We start from the raw sequence: 22,599 nt of genomic DNA, 5'->3' as shown, positions 1-22,599 counted from the left end.
TGAAATATCATCCTTAGTAAAATGACAGTCTCAAACTGCGGTCCCACTAATGGCCCCCAAACACCTTTAGGTGTGGTCCGTGAAGATGTCCAAAATTTCCTTCCGGCAGCTCTATCGTGTAGGTAAGGAGAAACATCCGGAGCAACAGCTGGCAAGAATGAGCGCGGGAACGCGACTTAACGGATCATACAAGAAAGATTAATAAACGTCCAAAAAGACCTCCCCACGTGGCTCGTACCGCCGTGGCACATTTTTAAAGGAGCATTGGAGTAGAGTCAGCGATCATCTAATATATAGCGCCTTCCGATGACGTCAAAGTATATACAATTAAAAAACAGCTGAATCAAATGAAACCCTTAGAAATGATCGCTGGCTCTATCGTGTAGTCTGTGCATTTTCTATCACTACTGAGAGCTGATTGTGAGAGCCTCAGATTTTTGAAGATCTACTTTAGAAGTACTGTATATATCTTAACATCCAGTCCTGCGATGAAGCTGCTTTTGGGGTTGGGAGGGGGGGGGGGGGATTTGCGGTGGGGGGGAGGTGGGTTCCCCATTCATGGAGTCCTGTCCGTCGGAGCCCCCACACGGACCCGCCTGCTCGGGCCGCCGCCCCCCCCCCCCCATCAACCGTGAGTACAATACTGCTATAACAATGACTACTATGCATACCGGAGTGACCCCCACCTGCGCTGGCGGTAAACGCACCCCCCCGGGCTAACCGCCATAAGCCTCAAGGCTCAATGTAAGGACAGTGAAAGTGACAAGTGTTAATCCCCAAAAGTTAAAAGTTATTAGGAGTTAATAGTAATGTTTCCCTCACCCCATTCCAACCCTGTCTCCCCACACCCCCACCAGTCAGCCCCCGATGAACCCCCCCCCTCCCTATCCAATTGTCCCCCCCCCTCCCCCCCTCCCTTACTAACCTAAACAAATATGTACTTGGACCCGCGGACCCGAGAGCTCAGCCTCACCTATGAGGACACCAACCAGCCGACAAAAAGACAGCGCTGCGTCAGAGAAACACACACCTGACCCACTGGGCCTTAGGAAACTGACAGTAACCTGTACAACAACACACCACACTGCAATCACACATACACACACTGCGGGTTAACTAAGCAAGGCATCAACAACGCTAATATAGCTGTCTCCTTCGTCAGCCTCTCACCTGCACGGCATCCCCCTCCCTCACCCCACTCATCCCCCCCGGAGATGTCCTCCCCTCCCCCCCCCCCCAGCTACTAACCCTCCCCTCCCCCCCCCCAACCCCCGGAGCGCTAGCCCCTAACCATAATGGCCAGGATAACATAAGTGAACCTACCCGATCTCACTGGTATACCTCAAAAGTGTCCCGCTGTTCCCACATAAAGAAATTGAATGCAATAAATAAATGTATACACTAATGGTCAAAACCCACAACCACAAGGCAAACGTACTGTAATGTATATTGTTGAATGTATCGTGACTGTTTTGGGAACTGTTTAATTATGTGCTGAGGGACCAGATATGAGCTGGCATAATTCCAACCCCCTCAACACATAAGACTTAACCCACAGAATGTATATACCACGAGTAACAAGGAAACCTGCACTACCAAATGTGAAACTGTAAAGTGGATCCTCTTAGTTATGCTAACAAATGTACTGCTGTAACCAAGCAATGATCCATGTATCATACCTATGCAAACGATGTGGCAACAGAACCATAGGGACCACCACTGACCATTTACAGACTCTAGACCACCTCCCCCTCCCCACACCCCCCACATCCCCCTCCCCTCTCCCCCCCCCCTCCCCTCCTCTCCCCTTCCCTCCCCCCCCCCTCCTTCCCCCCCTCCCCCTTCCCCCCCCCCTCCCCCTTCCCCCTCCCCCCCTCCTCCCCCTTCCCCCCCTCCCCCTTCCCCCCCCCTCCCCCTTCCCCCCCTCCCCCTTCCCCCCCCCTCCCCCTTCCCCCTCCCCCCCTCCTCCCCCTTCCCCCCCCTCCTCCCCCTTCCCCCCCTCCCCTCCCCTCCCCTCCCCCCCTCCCCCCCCCTCCCCCCCTCCCCCTTCCCCCCCCTCCCCTCCTCCCCCTCCCTCTCCCCCTCCTCCCCCCTCCCTCCCCCTTCCTCCCTCCCCCCCCTCACACCCCCCCCCCTCCCCCTTCCTCCCTCCCCCCCCTCACACCCCCCCCCCTTCCTCCCTCCCCCCCCTCACACCCCCCCCCCTCCCCCTCACACCATTGCGACACACGTATCGCCAAAATGCTTACCCCATAGACCCATGACTGCAAACACATGAATATTGCACAAAAGCGAGCAATGTATAATGTACCATGGTATGGCCGGATGTGAGCATGAATAAACATGGAACAATGTATGGCGGACCCGAACCTGCCCAAAGGTTAAATATTATATGACAAAACTGAGAGTGCGCAAATATACGAAAAGTACAATTTCCCACTTTAAAGATACTATAACACCTCTGAATAAACCACCTAAACACTACAAATATCTTAAAAACGCACTCAGGCATATACCAAGTACCAAACCACAACCACCGCACGCCTCAAGCAAGCCTTACCCTACACGCTGATTACCTTTAAGAGGATGCAAATTAGGCACAAGGTGACTAGCACCGCGCCAAACACGAAGTGTGGCCTCTCTGTCACCCTAGAATCAATCCACAGACGAGGCAATATCAGAGGAACTCGGGCCTACAAAATGTTGCAGTGAAAAGTTGTTCCCCATGTTCATACTAACGTCTGCATTGTTGGTATCAAAATATATACTATGTTTTATAACCGTGCGAAGGATGACGTAACAGTATCATACTATGCTTTACTGATCAATAACAGACCATGCCTTATATTCTCTTCTTCCCTCTTACCAGCTCCTTTCCCCCCCCTTCCTTCATGCCCCGGCCCACCCCCCTCCCCCTCCCCTCCCACCCCCCCCCCCCCGCGAGTGGCCCACCCCCATCCCTCCCCCCCCCCCCACGTACCTGTAATCATAGGTCGAGGGGCCGAAGGGCCATACAACAGAGGGCCAGGACCTCACTGTTGCACCCCTGACCTAGGGCCCCGAACCCACCCCAGAACGGGTAAACCTACCCGGATGCCGGTCTCCAGGAGACAAGGCAAAACCACTTTAGGACCCTTCCAAGGCCTACTCTCTCTTTTCCTCTATCTGCTGATCCTGTCCCAGCAGATCTATCCCCCTCCCCTCCACCCTATCCCAACCACCCCCTCGCTTGAACAGCCCGAACATAAGCCCCCAAAGAAAGACACTGAAACTATATCCCCTACTCAAAAGATCTATGCACCCAAACGCACCATCTTGCCAAAAACTGGAAGCAAGGTCTCGCCTAATGGGAAAGCCGAGACCTCAGGCCCACGCACTACAAAATTAAAACATTTAAATGGCAACGACAGCCCCAATTAAAGTTAGATCCTTAAATGTAAAAGGACTACAAAACAACAGAAAGCGACGGTTGGCCCTTCAGGACATGAAAAAAACAGGGGGGGATATTATATTTCTGCAGGAGACCCACTTCACATCTCAGGACCCCCCCAAATTTATTCAAAAAAATGTTCCCAATAAGCTTTTTTGCTTCATTCAGTAGTAAGAAAAGGGGTGTAGCTATCCTGATCAGACAAGGCACCCCATTCAATCATATCAAAACAACAGCGGACCCAGAGGGTAGATTTCTAGTGGTGTATGGCTCCTTAGCGGGCTCGACAATCGCCCTGATTAATGTATACGCCCCGAACGAAAACCAAAATGAATTCCTGCAGACAGTTCTAGAGGGCGTTGACCCGGGATATCTATCCTCGATGATAGTGGGAGGAGACCTAAACATGGTATTGAATCCCGCCGAGGATAGATCAACCACAATGGGTCCCCCCCGTACAACCCAATCCCAGATCAAGGGGAAAAGGTTCAGGGGTACTCTAAACGAATTTTCATTGGTGGACACATGGAGATCCCAACATCAGGGCCAGAGAGACTATACTTTTTACTCAGCTCCTCACCAGACTTACTCTCGAATAGACTATTTTCTGACCACAAAAAACGTACTGGCGGCAACAATAGAATCAGACATTGGCTCGATCACCTGGTCGGATCACGCCCCAATCACCTTGACATTATCACTCCCCTTTGAAAAAACGATAAACTACTCCTGGAGACTTAACGATTCGCTATTGAACCACCCAGAGATAGAAAGGGAAATAAGAACCTCACTTAAGCACTATTTCTTTTTCAACACAGGTACAGTCTCCTCTCCAGCAATCCTATGGGAAGCCCATAAGGCAAACATCAGAGGGAAAATCATCTCCATCGCCTCCCATAGGAAAAAAGCCCGCCTAACACAAATCAAGGAACTAACCGATAGTATTAAAACGCTAGAACAAGCCCATAAGGCCGACCCTACTAAGAAATTATATAAAATGCTGACAACAGCTAGATCAAAACTTAGGCAGATTCAGCTGGAGGATGTGGAAAAAGCCCTCAAATGGACAAACCAATTATATTATGACAAGGGGAACAAGGCAGATAGACTCTTAGCAAGTAAACTAAGAGGGGTGCAAAAGCGATCCCAAATAACGGCTATCAAAAGCAAGTCTGGTGAGATACAATATAGTGATAATAAAATTGCAGAGGAATTTACTAAATACTACACGGAGTTATATAATCTTAGATCTAAGAATGACCGCTCCACGCCAATAACTATAGACAAAATAACACAATATTTGAATAAATGCCAACTCCCCACCTTAACGGAGGAGGAAAACACAGTCCTCAATGCTGAGATAACAAAAGAGGAACTGGAAATAGCGGTCAAATCACTAAAGACTACCAAGTCTCCCGGCCCTGACGGTTTCACCAATGTCTACTATAAAAGATTCCTACCCACACTATCCAAGCACCTCCTAGCAACATTTAACCATTTCATGGAGGGGAACCAGATTCCCGCATCAATGTCTCTAGCTAATCTGGCCATCATTCATAAGGAAGGCAGAGACCCGATGCAGTGTGGAAGCTATCGTCCAATCTCCCTACTCAATAGTGATCTCAAACTATACAGTAAAATTTTAGCGAACAGATTAAATCCCATCTTACCGAGACTAATAAACATAGACCAAGTTGGATTCGTCATGGGCAGACAAGCCTCTGATAACACTCGGAAGATAATCAATATAATTGAGCATGTCCATCTCTCAGGGACCAAAGCACTCTTGTTAAGCCTAGATGCAGAGAAGGCGTTCGATAGAATAAACTGGCAATTCCTGGACCAAACTATGCGTAAATTCGGATTCAAAGACGCATACTTAGAGGGGGTCCGTAGATTATACCATAACCCATCAGCAACGATAAAATTACCAGGCGGCAATAACCAGAGGTTCGAGATCACAAATGGTACTCGACAGGGGTGCCCCTTGTCTCCTCTCCTCTTTGCATTAACCATAGAACCATTGGCATCAGCAATACGACTCAATAGTGACATCCAAGGCATAGAAATTGGACAAAGGCAGCACAAGATATCCTTATTTGCTGATGATGTCATATTAACCCTCTCCAAACCCCAAATTTCCCTACCCAACCTTCACAAAGAACTCCACGATTTTGGACAAATTTCAGGTTATAAGATAAACCAAGACAAATCGGAGGCCCTGAATCTAAGCCTGCCAGAGCCAGAGGTGAAACTCCTCCAATTAAACTTTAATTACCGTTGGAGCTCCTCCTGTATCAAATACTTGGGAGTTAAGATATCGAGGACCTACCAAACTCTATACCAACATAATTACCCGGCCCTATTCAAAAAAATTAAACAAGACCTAGACAAGTGGGGAGAATACCAAATATCATGGATCGGGAGGATGGTCTCGGTTAAAATGAACATACTCCCTAGGTTACTATACTATTTCCAGACACTCCCGGTCCACATCCCTGGCTCAGAATTAAAGAATATTCAAAAATCAATCTTCCATTTTATTTGGCAAGGCAAAAAACCTAGAGTCGCCAAAACGGTTCTGCTGGCCCCAAGGGGGAGAGGAGGAATGGGAGTTCCAGACGTGTCAAAATACTACCTGGCCGCACAACTACGACAGGCAGTGGTCTGGAACACTAACCCAAAACAAAACTGTTGGCTAGGTATAGAAACATATTATGCCGGGACGCCTTCACTACCAGCTTGCCTTTGGTCCATGAGTAAGGAGGACTTGCCAAGTAGCAAATTCCAATTAGGCCCGATGAGACACACTTGGGAAACTTGGACGAAATGCAGACATAAATTTAAGCTCACATCACCACACTCCCAACTTACACCAATCCACAAAAACCCAAAATTTCCACCTGGCTGTGAGCCCAGACAACTTGACCAATTTGAAACCAAAAACATCAGAGCAATTGTCGACTTCCTGAGCTTAGGGAAGTTCCTGAGTTTTCAAAATCTACAAACCAAATATGACCTAAGAGACCTAAACGTCTTCAAATATCTACAAATTCGGCACTTTATTCAAACATTATCCCCAACGTTGGAATTTCCCCCTCTCACTGGCTTTGAAAGGCTCTGCAGGGAGCCTGATCATCAGAAAGGTCTCATAACACAAATATGTGCAGAGCTGGAGAGAGCCTCAGAAGCTCCAACACATGACTATATGCAGCATTGGGCAGCAGAATTGGGCATTGTTATAGACCGAGAGGATTGGGAAAGTATTTGGGAAACAGCCTCAGGAACTTCCATATGCACCACAATAAAAGAGAACATTTATAAAATCCTGTTCCGCTGGTATCTTACCCCAGCCAAAATTAGCCAAATCTACCCACTGGCCTCCGACCTATGCTGGAGAGGCTGCGGTCATCGGGGGGACATGGCCCACATCTGGTGGTCATGTCCAGAAATCCAAAAATATTGGGAAATAATACATAATCTTATAAAAGAGGTCACAGACCTCACAATCCCGATTGAACCGCTGACCTACCTATTGGCTAGGCCCTTAGAGAAACTGGACCGACCAACAGGCAAATTAGTCTCCTTGATTCTAACGGCGGCGAGATGTGCGGTGGCGGCCGTCTGGAAGAAAGTATCCCCCCCCTCCAGACAGACGGTTATAAACAGGATTAATGAAGTCAAAGACATGGAGAGACTGTCTGCATTCGTGAGAAGGTCCACCACCGCTTTCAACAAAACCTGGGATCCGTGGTATACACGTATGACCCAGGCCAATAGAAACACCGTCTGAAGATAGACTTAGAGGTCCTAACAGGAGACGACAACTGCTTGAACAAACCAGGACAAGGGGGTGACACACCCACCTTCCCCCCCCCCCCCCACTCTTCTCCTTCCCTTCTACCCTCTTTCTGTTTCAACTCCGTGCCATCCCGATCGACCCTGGAGGAACAGGGGGACGCGGAGTCTCTATCTCTTTTTCTCCTAAAAATGTTGAAAACTGTATTAGGCCACATATGATCGGTTTTTTGCCAATTTGTTAACAATTACTACTGCCTAATAAAAATTTTTGGAAAAAAAAAAGAAGTACTGTATATATAACTATATTGTTGCACAGTGCTATGCGGATCCTTCAAACCATTCTTAGGCTGAGATTATAGCGTGCTTGATCGCGTGAGCGCCCATGGCGTGGCACGCGCCCGCTCAAGCGATCTTGGCCCATACTGGTGGGGCGTGGCGGAGGCGTGGCTGTGACTGGTTCGCTGTGATTGGCTGAACCGCTCATTTGATGCGACCGTCGCTCGAAAAGACAGTTTTTTTGTCTTCAAAAACGCGGTCGCGCCACTGCGTCCGTTGTGCGCGCACACACACACTAGGGGCGGCTTCTAAGGGATCCTGCAATTTGTACTTGGAGTGTGCGCAAGCGCCATCGCACACAGTATAGTCTCAGCCTTAGGCCGCGGTCCCAGTATAGCATGCGCGCCCGGCGGCGTGGCTCGTGCATAGTGATTTACCGCGATCTATGGAGAGAGGCAGAGATTGCGACGGGAGTTGTTTTTTAGGGGCGTGGCCATGACCTCACGCGGCTGGTTCGCCCTCATTGGCTGAACCGCCGGGGGGGGGGGGGGGTGCCGGGTTGTCGCCTCCATCACAAGTTGCAAATACAATTTTTTTGTATTTGCAAAAACTTGCAGTACAGCGCGGCTGCACCTTCCGCGCAAAGATGCTTACTGGGCCCAGCCCCCTTGGGGGGCGCTGATTATACGCACAGCGCATGGTAGAAGGCACTGGGGCCGTGGCCTTAGGCAACAGCCGTACTACTGTACAGGGTAAATGCAAACAAACATGTTACATTTAGTGAGAAACAGGCTAACGCATAGTTAACAATTCTCGTCCTTCCATTCACTGGAGTGGATTTTCAGGCATTGCCAACTGTGTGGTATCACACGTCTATAAATATTAAGTAGGGACCAAAGAGAGAACTTAAAGATGATGCGGGCAGGACAAAGAAATACAAGTAGCAAGATAGCACACACAAGGGCCGACTCATCAAAGTGGCACACATAATCTCGTGAAAAAGTATCTCCAGGTGTATAGTATAATCACCAATCTACTCCCCAGCAAAAAATAAAATTAAAGTGGAATATAAATTATGTAGGCTCTAATTAGTATTTCTGTTGCTTTTCATTGTTGAACAGATAAAGAGGCACCTGACATGGCCATTCTTTTACTTACGCAAAAAAGAGAACTCCACTGTGTGAATTGACCAATTTAGCTGCTAAAGGATATTGCAGTGGTACCTATTTCTACAAGCAAAATGTTGCAGGGGTTGTGTTGCTCTCAGCTATACTGCCACCGACCCGAGTGTGAAGAGGACCTCAGGTTACACAAGGGGTGGGCAACTCGTCCTAAAGGGCCACCAACAGGTTAGGTTTTCAGGATTTCCCTGCTTCAGCACAGCTCTGTGACTCAGTCAAAGAGTGCACCACCTGTGCTGAAGCAGGGATATCCAGAAAACCTGGCCTGTTGGTGGCCTTTGAGGTCTGGAGTTGCTTACCCCTGGGTTATACTCAGTGTCTCACATTACCTTTGCCCCACCCGAGGAAAAACCCTGACTCACAGCGCTGTAAAACCTTTCCATGAGCTGAGGGCGAAATTTGAAAATGTCTTTGCTGCCTTTCTAGAAATGTAATATTACTCAGTGGCTGCACACACACACACGTAACGGGTATTCCCCCTACCCCAATCGCAGATAGAGTGCATGTGAGGGGGAACCTATATGTTACCAGTTGTGGTGCGTATACCTGCAGGTTCACAAGAGGCCTGAGCCTCCGCTTGCTGGGAACCTGGGGTGCTTCTCTGGAACGTTTCTTCAATCAGCGCTTCCACCTATGTGAGATTCTAGGAGTGTACAATGGCCCTCACATAGCAACATCCATAAAGTAACCAGCCCACACCAAAGGTTATGGCTAAAAGGGTTTACTATAGGGATCAGTAACATAACACACAATATCATCATATAGAGTATCAACAGCTCTATGCATAACAAACATACATTGGGTGCAGGGGCACCAATATCCCCTTGGTTAAGGCCCTTGGCCTCTCCACCCAATAGTAACACAACCATACAGTGCCCACAATAATCAGGTGCTCGGCACCAGCGTCCCAGTGTCCTGGACCCCCACCCAGATGTGTGGCAGCGCTGCTCACGTGGGTATAATTGGTGCACTTATAGATACCTGCCCGGGCACACATCCGTGCCCGGGTGTAACGCTCTTCAAAAAGGGTCTGACGCAGGACCAGGAATCAGCCTCTGCGCGGGGTGTCTCCCTCGTGGAGCGTCTCACCCACAGAATGTCTCTTGTAGTAGAGCCTGTCTGAGCCCAGACGCAGGCCGCGATCACCGCGTGCAACTGGCACCGGTGATATCACGTAACACTGTACTGTAGAAAGCAACCCTCCCTTGCACAGAAAGGGGCCTTTCCTGAAACTGCCAAACTAACTGATGTGGCTGCACTGCAAAGCCACACTGCCTCTTCTTGTCAGAGCACACAGCACTGCAGCTGTGTCACTGACTAGACTCACGCTCAGCTAAGGGCAGGGTCCCTACCTAAGGGGCCTTCCCTATGAACTTACCCACTAACCTAGTGGGGCCTACCTGGGGCCTGGGGTTTCTCTGGCCTAGTACAGCAGAGCACTGCTCTCTGTACACTACCTTCCCCAATCGCTTCCTGGATCCAACTGACTAGTGTGGTCTCTGCAACATTGTATCCTTCTCCAACCGGTTGAAGCTGCAAACTCTATTTGCTGGCTGGCTGCACTTGATGTGGGTGAAATGGCAGTCCCCAGAGGCTGCTGGGAATTGTAGTCCGTTATGGCCCTCTTTAACATTGGGGCCGCTTGCACGCTGTGCAATGGCCGCCGCTGCTCTCCATGGAGCCTGTGCAAACCTGTAATGGCCGCCGCATCGCCCTTACTGCGCATGCACGACTTCTAGGGGTCCCTGCACTACGGAGCACCTCTTGTGCCAGTTCTCCCACACTAAAATGGCCGCCGTGTCGCGCCTGCGCGAGCCTCCGCGGACATAACAAAGATGGCGGCGCTGTGCCTCCGACGCCAGCAAAAGAAGCGCTCGCCCCCGCAACTGCCTTCTCACGGGTGAAGGCAAGGGGAAGAGGAGCCAAAGGGGACCTGGCTACATACACAACACATACACACACACACACACACATTACGGGCACAGTGACGTACTGAAGTCAGATGTTTCATACCCTACCAAAAATAAGATAAAATATTTTAGAAGGGGAATGGAGCAAAAACCTTAATCTTATGCTGACTATTAATGTTTCTATGATCATTGTGATACACAGTACTGTAGTTATACAGAATATAAATATAAATCGGATAGCCAGGGCAAACTCACCAAGTTCTGGCTATATATTGCCCAATTATACTGTCTCTCTATACAGAATGAGAGCTGTCAATACCTGACCGTAAGCAAGCGACCATCCTTGGTATACGACACAACCTTTTCAAAGCAATATATAGAAAAGTGTATTTAACCTCTTAAATGCCAAAGAGCCCTGTAAAGTACTGCAACATAGTTCCTGTTCTCTGACAGAGAAGAGATCAACAAGGACTTTAGCAATTGCAGAACTAGAGTAATTATACTCTAACTGTAACATACTCTAACTGTACCTATTTATTTTTATGTCCTATACAGTACCCATTAAAACCAGGTGTACCTATTTCTACCGGTGCATGAGCTCAAGTGTCTGACCCCCCCGTTGGTCGAAGCTCGGAACCTTCAACTAGTTACAGCAGCTGGAAAATCTGCAACTCACAAACGATCAGCCGATCACAGGGGATTTATACAAATAAACCCCGGAAATGCAAGTATTTTATCAGTAAAAGGAGCTGTAAAAGGATAATGTACTGCAGGTGTTACGGCGCCTTCATCGAAAGTGGAGAGTCGCCTGTAAATTCCTGTACCCCACAATAAGCAATACCCCCCTTTATTAGATGACCAATCCTAGTATGTATACCCTGTTCACTTATGTAACTGTATTTGTAACCGTGTGTTATTTGTCATCTTAACCCTATGCCCAGGATATACGTGAAAACGAGAAGTAACTCTCAATGTATTAGTTCCTGGTAAAACATTTTATAAATAAATAGTTACATAAAAATGTGGATAAAAAAAGAAACCTAGGCGCATGTTTGCATGTAGTTTGTTCCAATGACCATGATCCCGCTCACCTTTGTCACGTACAGATGTTGCCTGGGTTAGAACGTGTGACCGCCCCTGGGCACCGGATCTTGCAGTGAGATGTCGCTCCCAGTAGGTTAAATGAGGCAAGGAACATTTCTGTTCACTCACTGCATGTCCCTCCTTTTCCTCGTTCAGCAACGTCACCCCTCGGTCCTAAAGAGATCAGGATTGCAAACGCGGCACAAGACAAGAAGGCTAAAAATGCCACTACAGAGCAAAGTGAACCAATGGCAGTGTCATTGGGTTACATTCAGTGGCCACACAAAAGTAATGCTGCTGTGATCAACATAATTAACTTTTCTTTTAAATATAGCACTGACAGTGTAAGCAGCGCTGTATATAGAATTTTGCCGGCACAATGAGCCCCTCGCCCTGAAGATTATTATGATCTAATTTGGGTGGCGGAGGCACAGGGAAATCAAGTGATTTGCCCAAGGCCAGCTGACACAGCGGTTCAATCTGGGTCCACGTGCAGTGACATTACCACATCTCCCAGGCCTGGGCATTAGAGATGCAGGCAATGATTAGGCTGTAAAGATAGGAAGGGGGGAAGCGATCTGAAATACAACTTTTATTTCATTAAAAAAAATAAAAGTAGAATTTGACATTTCTAAATAAAAAAAAATATAGTGCTTCTCTTGAGCGATACTAATAAAACTGTGGTAATTAGCACCCACTAGTGCCTCCACACCTTAATCCCTGTGGTTTACCGCAGGGAAGGTCCCTGGATGGCAGAAATGTTGGCTGTCTGAAGAAGTACTAATAAAATGTCAGCTATTGTCTGCAGCATTTCTTTGGGATCACCCAGGTACTGTCATTTTTCCGGTTTTGCTGTGTTTGATCATACATTGCTGTACGCAACCTAAATTGTATTAGCTCCACTAAGGTCTATAAGCAGGGTTGCCACCTTCTGTTGAAGGACACTTTTTTCAATTAAATTTCATTTTTTTTAATTTATTTTATTTTTTATTTATAAATTTATCTCTCTTACCGACTCCTGCGGTGCCATCTCCCAAAATCTCCTCCAGCATGGTCCTGTCAACATGGCTCCGCGATGTCAAATTGCTTCGCGTTGCCATGACAACGGGACATATATATATTCCTGACACATTGTGTGCTCATTTGCATGTCATTTCCCAGAATCCCTTGCTGCAGTGGGAGCACTGTATGCCAGGTGATAATGGTTGAAAGGCAGGGTTGCAGACCTGTCTAAGGCTGCGGTCCCAGTCATCACTGTGACACGCGCGCCCAGCAGGGGGGGGAGGGGGGCGGCACGTTCACAGCGCTAACCGCAATCTTTTTAGGAGAGAGGGAGCTTGCGACGGGAGGGGGCGTGGTCGGGGATTTGCGGGGGCGTGGCCATCAACGTCATGCGGCTGGTTCGCCCTCATTGGGTGACCCGCCGGCAGGGGCGTGGTCACGCCTCCGTCGCAAGGTCTAAACTCAATTTCATTGAGTTGTAAAAAACCTTGCAGTAGGGCGCAGGTGAGTACTGGGCCCAGGACATTGAGGGGCAATGCTTACACGCACAGCGCACACGGAGGCAATGAGGCTAAGGCCCCGCTCTCAGAGTCAGCGCGCCCGCACTGCAGACAGGCGGGGCGCTGACAGACACAGACCGCGATATGCGGTCTGTAGGGAGCCGGAGCGGGAGGTGGGCGGGAGTGGGAGGTTTGAGCGGAGGGACCCGCTACTCTCCCCCCCCCTCCCTCCCTCCACGGGCTCGGGCTGCACTCATACACACACGCAAACACACACACACAGACACACACACAGACAGAGGCAGGCACTCACGCACTCAGACACACACACACACACACACAGACAGGCACGCACGCACTCAGACACACACACAGACAGGCACACACATACACAAACACAGATAGGCACTCAGACACACACATACACACACACAGGCACTCACGCTGCTTTCACTCCACACTCCTCCCCGCTCCCCGAAGCCTCTCCTCCTCCCGAAGCCTCCCCTCCCCATTGGCTCACAGCCGCACCACGTGACGCGTCAACGCTAGGGATCACCATTCTCTTGTATCCCATAGCGGCTGACGCGTCACAGCGTGTAGTCAGCTGTGCAGCCAGGGGGGACCGGGACCGGCTCCGCAGGATTCCCCTGCTGGTGGGTAACTCGCGTGTGGCCGCCCGCGCCACCGAGCGCAGCGGGACCGAGGCCTTACTGGGACCGCAGCCTAAGGCCTCGGCCATGTTCCCTGCTTGCTGGCGGAAACGCGCTAACGCGCGCTCCCGCTCAGCACTGAGCCCCTACAGCCGCAATTAGAGCGGCTTTAGTAGGGGCTCACCTACGCATCCGCAAGCACGCGGAAGCGTAGGTCTTAGGGGAATTTAAAATTCCCCCGCGACAGGCCGGTCACGTGAGCGGTTCGCCCAATGAGGGCGAACCAGCTCCGTGACGTCACTGGCCCGACCCCGGCCAGTGACGTGCCCGCCCCCTGACAGCGCGTGCGGTAAGCAACCGCAAGGCCAGGGAAAGCTTTCCCTGAGCCTCAGCACGCCAGCAGGGAGCCTGGATGAGGCCTAAGACATGTGAATGTGCTCACAAGTGATATTTTTTATTGGCTATATGCTAACGGTGGAGGATTTTTGTTGCCCTTTTCACCCACCATAACTTAAAAAAATAAATATCGCAGTTTTTGTCTTAGTTTTGCAGCAGACATTGTCTGATACATAACCCCACTGATAATCCCTGAAGAACTTTGCACTTGTGAGCAGCTGTCACTGCTCAGAACGCGTTGCTATCCCTTCCGTCCCTCCTCGGCTCCCGTCGCTGTGTCCTCCCCGCGTGCCGTAGCGCTGGGTGTCAGAGGGTCCTTGCCTCGGATCATGCTGTCCCTGCTGCGCTGCCGCGCGCCGCAGCCTCTCCCCCGCTGCCCCTGGCGGGTGAGAGCCGCCTCAGGCCTGAGCAGCAGCAATGCGAGCCCCGGGCAGAAATACCGGGACACGGTGCTGCTCCCGGACACGGACTTTCCGATCCGGAGGAGCGCAGAGGAGACACCGCGGTGCGAGCTGCGAGTGCAAGAGGTGGGGGGAGCACCGGGGGTACAGTTACACCCGGGGGGCGGGGGGGTACAGTTACACCCGGGGGGGAGGGGGTACAGTTACACCTGGGGGGGGGGGAGAGAGGGGGTACAGTAACACACGCGGTGCGAGCTGCGAGTGCAAGAGGTGGGGGGAGCACCGGGGGTACAGCTACACCCGAGGGGGGGGGGGAGAGAGGGGGTACAGTTACACCCGGGGGGGAGAGAGGGGGTACAGCTACAACCGAGGCGGGGGGGGGAAAGAGGGGGTACATCTACACTCGAGGGGGGGGGGAGAGGGGGTACAGTTACACCCGGGGGGGAGAGGGGGTACAGTTACACCTGGGGGGGGAGAGGGGGTACAGTTACACCTGGGGGGGGGGGAGAGAGGGTGTACAGTTACACCCGGGGGTGGAGAGTGGGTACAGTTACACCCGGGGGGGGGGGTACAGTTACACCCGGGGGGGGGGGGAGAGGGGGTACAGCTACACCCGAGGGGGGGGGAAAGAGGGGGTACAGTTACACCCGAGGAAGAGCGGAGAGGCGGTACACCCGAGCGATAGTGAGTACACCCAACACAGGGGAAGCAGCATCAGCTGCCGTGGGGAGAAAAGAGCAGCACCAGCCTGACCTAACTAGGACAGGGGCATGTGACGGCCTCACTAAGCCAGAGGCCAATGTCAATACGGACCTCTCCTACCATGAAGCAGAGGTGTGGCAATTACGGTGTGCCAGAAAGCACTGCCAACACTGTGTGCACTAAACCTGTGGCATAGAAGGCTGTACCAACCCCATGGTCTCCCCAACCAGCTAATAGAGGCCAGTGCCAACCCAGAGGTCATCTAATCCAGCGGTGATTGGGCAACGCTTACCTAGCTTGGGAAGAAATGCACCTTAAACAGACAACAGAGGATAGTGGTAACCCCCTACAACGGGCAGAGGCAGGTGCTAAACCTCAGTTAAACTGGACAGAGGGTGGTGCAAGTCCTGAGCTCATTTAACTAACGACAGAATATGAAATGTTTCACCAGGGCACATCTGGGAATCGGTTGAATAGTTAATGTGTTGTCATTACAGGAAAGCGGCTTCTTACAGCTGTATTCCTGGCAAAAAGAGAGAACAACAAAGAAAGACTTCAGTCTTCACGATGGACCTCCCTACGCCAATGGCGATCCTCATGTCGGTCATGCCTTAAATAAGGTAATCTCACACTTTTAGATGGTGGAGAGGAGCGCACGATCCGACGGGAGCACGGAGAGGACCCGGAATCAAAAATATCAACTTTATTGTGTCATAAGACCTAAAATCCAACGCGTTTCGAACGTACAAGCATTTCGAAACGCGTTGGATTTTAGGTCTTATGACACAATAAAGTTGATATTTTTGATTCCGGGTCCTCTCCTTGCTCCCGTTGGATCGTGCGATTCTCTCCACCATCTGCATCCTATACCACTGGAAGCTGCACATCCAGCCAGCCACACAGAGGAATTGTGAGTACTGAATTGCTACAGGGGAACTTCCAATGAGATCGATCGTAGGGGGGTCATTCCTACCCAATACCTGTCTTCAGGAGGTTCGTTAACCCATTATTGCTAGCTATATTACTACAACTCATCATTACTGTCTTTGGATTATCCTCGGATGTTGGCATTGGCTATTATTGGTTATTATATCTAGCATTTGAGCGCTTCTTCTCTACCAATCTCATACTTTTAAGAAGCTTGATGACATACTACTGATGTAACAGATGTTCTTGTATCTGGCAACGCAGTGCCTTATGTTATTTAACAGTAGTGCTATGGAAAATAATGGTGAAGGAGACGGGTAATAACGCCTGCTACATGTATATGTATGTATCTGCACGTTTACAATAGTACATGGCTCTTCACAGCAATTAGATCATACAACAGGTTAACAGTTAATTAAGTCTTGTACAGATAAGTCTAATAAAGCAGCAGTTCAATCTGCCGTTTAAAAAAATAATAATAATAATGTTTCCATTCAATATGTGCATTAAAACAATCTACACACTGACAAGTGGTTACCTAAGTTGCTGATCGATCCGTTCTCTTGTGATCAATCAACGAAGATTTGGTTTGGGGGTTCACTAAATGACTGTCAGTGCAGCAGAAGAGGACCCAAGATGCAAAGTTCTGTGGGGTAGATCATGTGACCTAGGCAGGCACTAGATACAATTGGTGCACTGCTAGAGAGAGGGCATGGCTCAAAAAGGGTTGTGCCAGACCCTGTTTCAGAAGAAGAAGGGTATGTGACTTTGTAAATGGCTGCTATAGAAACAAAAATGCTTGTTGCATTATAATTCGGTCAAACGAACTAGGGCACTAATTCAAATAGATACACTTGAATGAGATTAGAATAATAACCAATAATATTGTACAGAAGTCCCCTAAGTGCACCCCAATAAGGGAGCCACTTATGGAGAGTCAGATTCTTGCAGCTCAACCCAATAGGATCTATCCTGGATCCTTAGAAATGTATAGACAGAAAGAGTAGGGGGGGGCACAGGTCAGATCATACAACAGAAGATATATAAGAATATACTTTTGATGAATAAACAGGATATCACAGATATTAATAATGCAGCAGTGATAGTGATATATTTATACTAATAATAATACTCACACGGCCATGTGTACTGTAAGTACAAAGGTTGAAACTTGTTTCTTAAGAGTATTCCTTCCCCAGCTTTCTTTCTGATTTTATGTAGATGACTTTGTCTTTGTATGACGTAGGTCCTCTCCTGGCTCGTGCGATCCCACAGATCAAGCACAACGAGGAGACAGTGATTTAAAAGCAAATATTTATTTCACAAAATGTATTAAAAAAAACCTGCATATAAAACTTAGTCTGACGGCGACAGCAGTCCCCGGCTTCGCTACGATACCGCCTTGCTAACGCGCCTGGTATTAGCTGCTGGAACGCAGCTCTTCTGAGGCCTCGTTCAGGGAGGGAGGGCGTGCTTACGTGCGAGCTGCCGTGGGACACAATGTATTTAAAGTGAACTGTGGTTGTCAGGGTAGCAGCTGCCCTGTCTCCGAAGTAGGGAGTTGACGCTGGCTATAGTTTCAATAAACAAAAAATTTGTTTTTTGAAGCTGCAGCAGCGTCACTGGGACCTCGGCAGCCAATGAAATCATTCTTGAGAATGATTTCAAGACTGCAACACCAATACCTAACCTCACGTCTGTAGACCCGCCCCCTTCCCGCCTCCTAAACTTCTGAAAAAGTCTGCTGGGGAGGATGTACACACATCGCCCAGCAGACTGCCGCCCGCCCTCGCGAACGCCCGCCCTCCAACTCCTGCCTCTGGCACCCTGAACGAGGCCTGAAGAGGTACGGTGGCCGTCGAGGCTCAAAATTGCACACAGAACAGAGCAACGCGTTTTTCAGATCCTTCTGCTTCCTCAGGCTCGATCGTTCTGTGTGCCGGCTCCCCAGAGTTTTAAATAGCTCCTTGTTGATTGTTTATTCAGTCCTGGCGACATTGAAGTTCTTTTATCATCCAAGCTCCTCTCATAATTACGGAGCAATCATTGCCTGATCATAGTATTTATTAGCAACAAAAAACTCTCTTAATGTTTGCCATAAACACTCAATGGTTATACATGTTGCAATATATTTTAGCAGATTAAGGAAAAAGAAAACTCATATGCTGAACTACCTCATCTTTTATGAAGGCCGACAGCTGGTACATCTCGGACTCTACAAGGGGGAGTTAGTAGATAAGAGGAGGGGCCCAGCTAAACAAAGACATTACAGTTTCAGCATTAAGGAAAGCTGGAAGAGAAAAAATTGTTACACACACACACACACACGTAATAAGGACACTTGTATCTAAGCCCTATCTAAAGTCCCAGCTTTAAAGTAATTAATGACCAATATAGAGACATCCCAGTAAAAAATGTCTGTCCATCTCCGTATCCGCATATACCCAAAACTCCACAAGAATGTATATTTTAAATTCAAAAAAGTAATTAAAATATTTTAAAACAAATACATATATCAAATCTATATAACAATGCATGTATAACTACTTAACTCTCAGTTGATATCATTACTAATTGTAAACCCATACGGGTATTCCACTCGTATGTAAATATTCAGTAAATAATTCCTAAAGACACAAGCTGGTAACTGCAAGGAGAGGGGGAGGATTTACTAACTCGCACTCTGCTCCATATACAGAATCTTTACAGTACAAACTGCATGCAATGTTTTACACCTTTATACAGCTCTCAAACACAGTTGGAGCTTTATTCAGTATCAGTTGTTTTAAACATATATCTGCACATTAAATGTTGCCGTGAGCATAGAACTGTACTGTAACTTGTATCTTGGATGGCAATGATCTGTAAAAGATCAAATGTCAATGTGTCCATGCAAACAATTGTAACAATAATAGCATGGATAGTGTTTGATCATCAAAAAACGGAGTATATAGCTCATGAATACACCGTTTTCTAATAAATGCCCCACTATTTATATCTATATTGCCCATGTGCTCCAGTATGCGGACCCTCAATGGTCTTCAGATACGTCCCACATACTGGAGTCCACATGGGCATTCCAATAGATATACAACAAATGTCGTTCTGCAATTAATAAAATGCCTAATCTTAAAACCCTCTCCTGTGGCATGGAAGGAAAAATTTATGTTTTCCTTTGAAGCATGTGTGCTGGCCTTACATTTATAACAGTAAAAAAGCCAATTGGCTTAGGTAACCACTGTTGGAGTTTCTCTGTCTCTTTTTTTCTAAAAACACTTGGTGCGCGTTTCGCTTTTGAACTTGCTGCTTTTAAAAAAAATAACTTTCGGTCGGTCTGGTCGATGGCCTCTCCGAACTGGATCCTTTTGTACCAGGTGCCAGTGTTTCTCTGATATTTTTGTTCTGATTGGCGTCTCTGTTATATTGAGTCACAAAGGGTACACTATATTTGTTAGTATCTACTTGGACCTTGGACACCAGTAAATGTTCCTTTTCAATAGATTAGTCCTATCCACAGCTTTTTCTATTAGGGCCGAGTCATAATTCCTTTCTATAAATCTGTTTCTTAATGTTCCTGTTTGACTCCTAAACACTGTGTCATCAGAACAGTTTCTGTGTATTCGCCTAAACTGTCCATATGGTATGTTATTTATCCACTTAGGGTGGTGAAAGAATGAGATATGGGCCTGCGTGGGTTAAGTGGGGGAGGGATGGAGAGAGGGAAGGGCCTACCTGCAGCCCTAGAGGATTGAGGGGACCTGTAGAGCTGCTTGCTGGAGAGTGACCACGGAGGTGCCTGTCAAGGGAGCCTCCCTTGCACCTACCTGCAGCATTCTGCCTCAGACAGGCACCTCCAAGGTCACCCTCCAGCTGACCCCCTCTGCAACGTTTGCCGGCAGGGGGCACTTCCCTTTACTCCCAGGCCCGGCTGTTCCCCCTGTCGGTGGCCCTGTCCTCCATACGTCTATGAAGAACCCTGATTTGTATTCAGTCTGATTTCCATGTTTTTATTTTAAACAAGGTCTATTCTTCCGTGTAGTAAAATAATAAAGAAGGGAGAGGGAGCAGGTGGTATGGTACCTTTTTAAATCAGAGACCCAGTATGTTGGTGAGGCTATAACATTACGTCATCTGTAATCCCCTTCACATGTAGCTTTATATTTTTGAGAAACTCAGACCTGTAGATATTTTTGTGCGTGTACCTGTGATTATTGCTGATACTTGAAAGATCTTTCACCTGTTTCCTGTTGGTTTGTGTCTTCTAGATTCTGAAGGATATTACTAATCGTTTTCACATGATGAGGGGCTACAAGGTGAACTATGTGCCGGGTTGGGATTGTCATGGTTTACCAATCGAGTTAAGAGCCCTGGCGGACCTTGGAGAGGAGGCTGACAGCCTGTCGCCAATGGAGATCCGGCACAAAGGTAAGGAGCCATCATTACCTTGTTCCACCAAATATGAAAAGCAAGAGAGGGGGGGGGGGGGCGGGCAGAACTGAAAAAACAAATAAATAAATGAAGGAAAATATATCTCCCGTTTCTAGCCGGTCCAGAAAGGTTATTGTTGTTTGGAGAGAATCGGCACAGGGCTCTCACGCCTCTTTCTTGCAGAATAGGAGTTCTGCTTTGCTGAATGACTTTGTCTACAGTGCTATAGTGATGGCCTTCATACAGTATACAGTATGTGCTTTGTGTCTGTGATTGTACAACCCAAGCCTTTTTATAGCGCTCTATAGTGCAGTTAAGGAGAATACATGATCTTGTCGCGATTTTCTCAAAACACTGATTCTGTAGCCAGGTGTATGTACCATTCAAAGATAAAACAGGGTGAAAATAGCAGACATGTTATCTTGCTGACTCACATATCCTTGTGCGAGACAAATCTAATAGCTGTACAAGATCTTACCAGTGCGGGTGTAAAACACGACCGCACGTACAATATACAGTAACATACTGCTGTAGCTGCCTGTGAAATATTGAGGTGATGCTTGTAGATATGAGGGACATCCGGTTTACATTGAAACATATTTATTATTTGAGGATGTTTGTTTACATTTTAAAAACCCATGTGAATTCGATTTTATTTGCAGTTTTGTTTGTCGGGTGAATAAATGGAAAACATGCATGTCCACCATATTTAATTTTGAATAACACTTATCAAGTCATTTTTTCTTAAAGAAATTACAATTTTTGTTAGCACTGGTTTCTTGCATTCTCTCTTTTTTTTTTTTTTTTTAAATCTGTCCTGGCATGTGACGCAACGTGTAATGTACGAGCCTACTGTAGTTGTCACTGCGGTGTGTAATATGGTGTATTGTGGCCGAAATAACCTCGTGTTCATCTTTTCAGCCAGACAGTTTGCAGAAAAAGCCATCGAGAAGCAGAAATCCTCATTCATCCGCTGGGGGATAATGGCAGACTGGAATAACTGTTATTACACGTTCGATCGGAAGTACGAGGCAAAGCAGTTAGACATTTTCTACAAAATGTATGACAAGGTATTACATCAATGTGTACGATTAGAACAACGTGTAAGCTGTCAGCCGCCTGCTTTTCACTATCTGAGGTTTGCGGTATTCCTGAGCTCTTGAACATGAGCGCTGCAGAAGACCCCTCTGTGGAGCCAACTATCGCGCTCTATTGTTCCAGAAGACCCCTCTGTACTCCCATGGAGGAGTCAACTATCGCTCTCTATGGTTCCAGAAGACCCCTCTGTACCCCCATGGAGGAGCCAACTATCGCTCTCTATGGTTCCATGCTCGGACACCATACTGTATGAGCCTAACTTTATTGCACTGGCCCAAGCAGGGAGGGGCAGTTTTTTCACACAAACGCCATTTTAAAAAGGAGATCATGAAGCGCTATAATACTAGTGGTAACCTTTAGAGGGCCGGGGGTCTGGCACTTCCGGGTCATGTGGTTGCTCCAGGAGAGATCACATGACGTGACCAGGCCCCGTTTCGGTCAGGCTGGCAGACTGAAATGGAAGTGAAAACGAGCAGGTGACTATGACGTACCTGGGAACTCATAAGGTCACGGTAATGGTTAATGTGTGTACAGTGTGGATGCTGTTGTCCTTTGACTTAAGTATAATGGTGCCATTTATAAGTCTTAAATATGACAAATGACGTTAAAATACATTAACTGCTACCAATTTTAGTTTATTTCTTATCTGTCTCCCTTGGAAACTAGTTTAGCGGAACTGCTGCAGGGACATCACCTTAAAGCTCGATTGGAAATAAATAGTTACCCGTTTGAGACTTTTTTTAAATGTCAGCCTGCAGCATACTCCCCTTTACATAAATCTGCTTTGCATTTCCATTACCAGGGTCTTTACGGT

The 22,599-nt window shown here is 48.0% G+C and overlaps 2 protein-coding genes across 3 annotated transcripts in view; one reads left to right on the top strand and one right to left on the bottom strand.

The window, feature by feature from the left end:
* Positions 1–11,839, bottom strand: part of BPNT1 (3'(2'), 5'-bisphosphate nucleotidase 1) — a 29,336-nt gene extending 17,497 nt beyond the window's left edge. The window contains exon 1 of the mRNA XM_075595580.1: positions 11,690–11,839. The gene's annotated coding sequence lies outside the window, so the exon portion shown is untranslated. The remainder of the gene's footprint in view (positions 1–11,689) is intronic.
* Positions 11,840–14,509: 2,670 nt separating this feature from the next.
* Positions 14,510–22,599, top strand: part of IARS2 (isoleucyl-tRNA synthetase 2, mitochondrial) — a 62,506-nt gene continuing 54,416 nt past the window's right edge. Inside the window, exons 1-4 of one of the 2 annotated variants that reach the window (XM_075595579.1) lie at positions 14,510–14,756; positions 15,830–15,952; positions 20,525–20,684; positions 21,609–21,757. In XM_075595579.1, the coding sequence (XP_075451694.1) occupies positions 14,559–14,756; positions 15,830–15,952; positions 20,525–20,684; positions 21,609–21,757 (630 nt within the window). In that variant the 5' untranslated portion in view covers positions 14,510–14,558. The remainder of the gene's footprint in view (positions 14,757–15,829; positions 15,953–20,524; positions 20,685–21,608; positions 21,758–22,599) is intronic. The other variant, XM_075595578.1, reaches the window with a different exon arrangement.

Source organism: Ascaphus truei, chromosome 4 (assembly GCF_040206685.1).
Source record: "Ascaphus truei isolate aAscTru1 chromosome 4, aAscTru1.hap1, whole genome shotgun sequence".
NCBI lineage: Eukaryota > Metazoa > Chordata > Amphibia > Anura > Ascaphidae > Ascaphus > Ascaphus truei.
This window is presented reverse-complemented; position numbering and strand designations above follow the sequence as displayed.